Here is a 5,337-nt window from a genome sequence, read left to right as displayed (position 1 = left end):
TGTGTGTGTGTGTGTGTGTGTGTGTGTGTGTGTGTGTGTGTGTGTGTGTGTGTGTGTGTGTGTGTGCGCGCGCTCAGGGACAGTCTGTGGTTGTGTGCGCTGAATAGTACCACCAGCTTTGTTGCCGGGTTCACGGTTTTCTCAGCTCTGGGCTTCATGGCCTATAAACAGGGAATTCCTATTAACATGGTGGTGGAATCAGGTAGGAGAAGCTTTTGTATTTAGAAATTTTGTATTTTATCTTAACTGTCACAAATTTGTTGCAAACGATATGCTACAAGTCAAACAGAGGCGACAGATATGTGAATGACTCTCATGTGCTCCCAGGCCCTGGGCTGGCATTCATTGCATTTCCTCAGGCTGCAGCCATGATGCCAGTTCCTCAGCTGTGGGCAGCATGCTTCTTCTTAATGCTCATTTTGTTGGGGATTGATACAGTGGTAAGGTAAAACTCTCACATGCTATTCCCCCAAAATCTTTTTGTTTAACTTACCAAGACTTGTCACCGCTGCTCATACTTTGCTACTCAGGATTTTCTTGTTTGAATAATGACACCACTTAAAGAGCACTTCATAACATCACACTGACTTATGAAACTCCTAAAAATCCTGTTTGATTTTTTTTCCTCACCCTCTTATTCTACCTACATATTTAGTTGTCATAGTAAACTAAATGGATACTTTAAAAAAGGGCCCTTTTCTGGCTTGATTAGATAAGTACAGTGAAGACTTGACAGGAAAGGAGGCAGAAAGAGGAAGACATGTGGCAAAGGGTCTAAAAAAGGTTTTATGTATCAGGACACAAAAAAATTGTTCAAGTCAATTCAATTCAATTTTATTTATAAAGTGCCAAATCACAACAACAGTCGCCTCAAGGCGCTTTATATTGTAAGGTAGGCCCTACAATAATACATACAGAGAAAAACCCAACAATCGAATGATCCCCTATGAGCAAGCACTTTGGCGACAGTGGGAAGGAAAAACTCCCTTTTAACAGGAAGAAACCTCCGGCAGAACCAGGCAATATTATCTGGTCCTTACCAGGATCTAAAATTATCATGAGCAAGATTTTTAGAGATTATACCATGTAATTATCAGTTCAACAAAAACAAAACGGAGCACCTTGCCCCTAACCAGTGGTTGGACTTTAAGACACTTTTGCATAAATGAATGTAAACCTCAATGAGCTGACCTCACTGCTGTAAAAAGACTGGGCCAGAATTCGTCCACAACGATCTGAGACTAATAAAGTCATACGTAAAAAAAAATTACTTCAATTGCCAAAGATGTTCCAAAGGCTAACTTGTTATGGGGTCCACTTAGTTTTTGTTATATAAATTATTACACTGTGTTTCATGCTGTGTCGTTCATCTGAGGTTGTATTTATGTTATTTCGATTCCCGTCAAGCACCGGATAACTTTTCCTATGTTCTGATACCTAAAACCTTAGAAATGAAACACTTTGGTCTCTCTCTTATTATTTTGTCCGGAACTGATAATGCAACAATATACAAACTGAACGGTGGTTTACTGTCAGAGCTTGTGACAGTGGATGCACATGTATTTAATTTTTCTTGTTCCGATGCAGTTCAGACAGTATCCATACAAATCCGAAATCCTTCTGTAGTAAAAGGGTTGAGAGGAATGACAGCTGAGTTTAGGACGTGCCATACAGACACAATATGACTCCTGTAGTTCAGACACCAGTAGTGTTCTGTTGAGATGTTGTTACCATGCATCTGAGCTCAGCAGCTTCCCAGTGCTGTAATTAGCTGAGTGTTTGTTAAACACCATCGTTTTTGTGGACATTTTTAAGCATGTAGGGCTCCTTCACCTGAAACCTTCTGGTATCATTCGTCATTTCTCTTCCACTACTAAAGTAAGCCCTCGTGTTTACAAGTGTGAAGAAAAGAAGAGTGATTGAATATCCAGCCAGGATTATGACAGAAGCTTGCTGATGGCGAGCAAAAGAACCTGAACATGGTGCAACATGCTAAGGGACATTTCACTAAATATTAGTAGGGATGTATGTATATGTATACTTTTGACTCAGTGTGTATTAAAGAAAATCCAAAATGAATCTTTGAAGTCATTAAAGATGTATGCTGTACAATCATTCGATCCTGGAAAAACAAAAGCTCAAGAAATGATTAAAAGCCCCAAATTACCATTACTCTCATGCCCGTGGATCTAAACTGTATTCTCTTTCATTGTTGTCTTGACCCATAAAGAAGAAAAACCATCCTTCATTGTCATTTATAATGTTTTTTTTTTTCAACCCTGTGTGTGTGTGTGCTAGTTTACAGGCTTGGAGACTATAACATCATCAGTGATTGACATGTTCCCAGGACAGATGCGCAGACCTTGGCGCAGAGAAGTCTTCCTCATAGTCTTCTGCTTAGTCTGCTTCATCATACAGATCTCCCTCACCACTCAGGTACAGCACAGGACAGCTAACACGCAACAGATTTACATAGGAGTCGAAATACACCTTTCAGTGTATATGTAAACTATGTCACTGTGGTCTGTTGTCCAGGGAGGAGTCTATCTGTTCCAGCTAACCGACCACTATGCTGCTAATGGAGCGTGTATATTATTCGTGGGTCTGCTCCAATGTGGGGCTGTTGGCTGGGGCTTCGGTAAGTCCTGAATTCCTCGCTATTAGCCTTTGTTATCAGGAGGCAGAAAATACACAAAGGGCTGGATTTAAATTGTAAATAGGTAACCAGAGTTAGCATTAAATTAAACACCTCAGTCTTCACTGAGGTTTTTGGCTTTAAATTATAGTTTAGGAGAATCTTTCTTTTGGGGACAAACATATTCTGATTTTGAGAGTGAGAGTAAAAATTAAATATCACTGTCATGTCAGTGTGGTCAATGTAAAGCTGTAGTTCGTTTACAGAACCTAAAGAAGGCTTTGGTACTGAAAACGTTTATTAATAATTCTTATTTCAAACCTTTAAAGGCTCATGAACTGCATCAAGGAGCCTGTTATAGTCAAGACCACATATTTTTGAACAGTGATGCAGTTTTTGTGATATTGGTGGATTTTAAATCAAGCAATCAAGATGTGATTGAAGTGCAGATTTTCATCTTTAACTCAAGGGGGTTAACAAAAGCACTGTATTAACTGTTTAAGAAGTATAGCCAGTATTATAAACGGTCTTCCTTTTTCACTGGATCAAAAGAACGTGCGTAACTGACAGACAAGAAAAATGTTTTCACAACATTTAACCAAGGCAACAACACTCATGAGGCATTGTTATGGAAGGGGGTGTATGGCTGCCAGTGGAAGTGGGTCACTGGTGTTTGTTGGTGATGTGGCTCCTGATAGAAGCAGCAGGATGAACTGTTGCAGGGCTGTACTCTGCTCACATTTAGACTAATGCTGCAACACTGAGCAAAGAGAGCAACCCAAAAGTTTCTCAAGGTAAATAAATGGGATATTCCTCAATTTTGTCACCTCATCTAAACCCAAAAACAGCCACTGATGTTGTCCGCAATAAAGACCTAATGGAGTATTTCAAGTGAGGAAACACAATTTGGTCTCTTTCTATTTACACAGTGTTCCAGAAAGTTTGCACCTAAAAAATCTCATAAGCCCACATTTAACTCACAACAGAATACTGAAAACATGTTTAAACTGAGGAGAGCAGCTGCTGCACTTTTATTAGAGGACTGCTGCTGATAGAGGATTGTAGCGTCTCTACAGTCGTGGCCTTTCTTTGTTAGTTTTTATTTCATGATGCTCCAAATGTTTTTATTAAGTCAGAGGTCTGAACTGCATGCAGGCCAATTCAGCACCCAGACTCTTATGATATCAAGCTTTTACTATTGTACTTGTGATAATGAGACAAATAACATTCCCAGTGAGCAGAAGCAAAGAGCAGCAGACAGTTTTTAAAGGTCTATTGGTTAAACAGTAAATAATGGGAGTTAATGAAAGGGCACAGGAGGAGATCCTCAGCTCCACAGATTTATACTCAGGGAGTCAGAGAGGACACACAATGTTAGCAGGGCAGAGTGAAATAGGTTTAATAGAGGCTGCCTTATTTAAGGGAGCTGTGCAAACATATAATCTTCCGGGGTTGTAATAAAACCAGGTGAGAAGTTGACAAGGAACTGAAGGAAACGAGAAAAGTCAAGGTTACTTCCTCAACACATGTAAAAATCTCAAGGAATGAATGAATGATAAGGAATCATTGCATTCTTTTTTTCCATTTTACACAGACTTCCAACTTTTTTGGACAACTTGGGGGTTGTATTTTGGAACCTTTGAACGTAACTGGGCTTTGTATACAAATGGCAGCAAATCCTAAAGAGTCAATTCAAATTAGTTAAATTAAGTTTGCACTTCTTCAATCACATCTTGTTTGACTTACAGTCCACAGTGTTTGCATACAGAGGAAAACACAAAATAAAACAACGTGTTACTGTCCAAAACCTTTGGACCTAACTGTACATAAAGTCCTTTGGTAGGTAATATAATATAATATGATATAATGTAATATGTTATACCAATACATTTCTCTACAATTGCTTTAACATACAGCAAAACTGCATAAGGGAAACTGCAAAAGGATCCTTTTTGATAAATTTACTTTTAGTTTCACTGTCATAATTCCAATACATGCTCTTACTTGTAAAAGTTTTAAAGAATTAAAGTTTAGTTTAAGAATTGTTTTGTACGTCATTCAGGGGCTGAACGGATGTGCGATGTAGTTGAAGATATGACAGGACACAGGCCATCGGTATTCTTCAAGCTGTGCTGGCGTTACTTCACCCCCCTGATCTCTGTGGTGAGTTACACATTGTTAAGATCTGCAGGAGTGACATTTTTTAAGCTACTTATTAAAACATTTATTTGCAGCTGATTCAGGATAGATGTTACAGAAGGCAAAGCCTGTCGTTTTAAGGGTGATCTAGCCATGGTTTATTGCACAGTGCCTGTATACTAGACAACATGGTCCAGGAGTGTGTCTATTTGCATTGTTCACTGAGCAGTGCTACATCATTAGACAGAGGTTCAGCTGCTTTGAGTTGTAGTTCATTTAAAGGTTTTAGTGGAAACAGCTGTGAAGATGAAGATGGCCCCAACGCTGCCAGTCAGGAAGAATTTGATTTTGTGCCATTGATGAACTTAGGAAACATGTCTAGTTTGTGTCTCAGAGAAGTTAGGACTGATTACAAATCTCATGTACTACCCTCTGTTGTCTCAACAATGCTATAAACAGTGTTGGGACTAACGCGTTATTAAGTAACGCGTTACAGTAACTACGTTATTATTGTGGTAACGAGCACGGTAACTAGTTATTATGCCAAAATCAGGAACGCGTTA

At 39.1% G+C, this 5,337-nt stretch overlaps 1 protein-coding gene across 1 annotated transcript in view; it reads left to right on the top strand.

Moving 5' to 3' along the window:
- Positions 1-5,337, top strand: part of LOC102207188 (sodium- and chloride-dependent GABA transporter 3-like) — a 20,341-nt gene that overhangs the window by 8,621 nt on the left and 6,383 nt on the right. Inside the window, exons 8-12 of the mRNA XM_005747939.1 lie at positions 78-202; positions 328-440; positions 2,299-2,436; positions 2,536-2,638; positions 4,698-4,798. Coding sequence (XP_005747996.1) covers positions 78-202; positions 328-440; positions 2,299-2,436; positions 2,536-2,638; positions 4,698-4,798 — 580 coding nt within the window. The remainder of the gene's footprint in view (positions 1-77; positions 203-327; positions 441-2,298; positions 2,437-2,535; positions 2,639-4,697; positions 4,799-5,337) is intronic.

The sequence above is a fragment of the Pundamilia nyererei genome, unplaced genomic scaffold, assembly GCF_000239375.1.
Source record: "Pundamilia nyererei isolate P.nyererei 1_Seehausen unplaced genomic scaffold, PunNye1.0 scaffold00208, whole genome shotgun sequence".
NCBI lineage: Eukaryota > Metazoa > Chordata > Actinopteri > Cichliformes > Cichlidae > Pundamilia > Pundamilia nyererei.
This window is presented reverse-complemented; position numbering and strand designations above follow the sequence as displayed.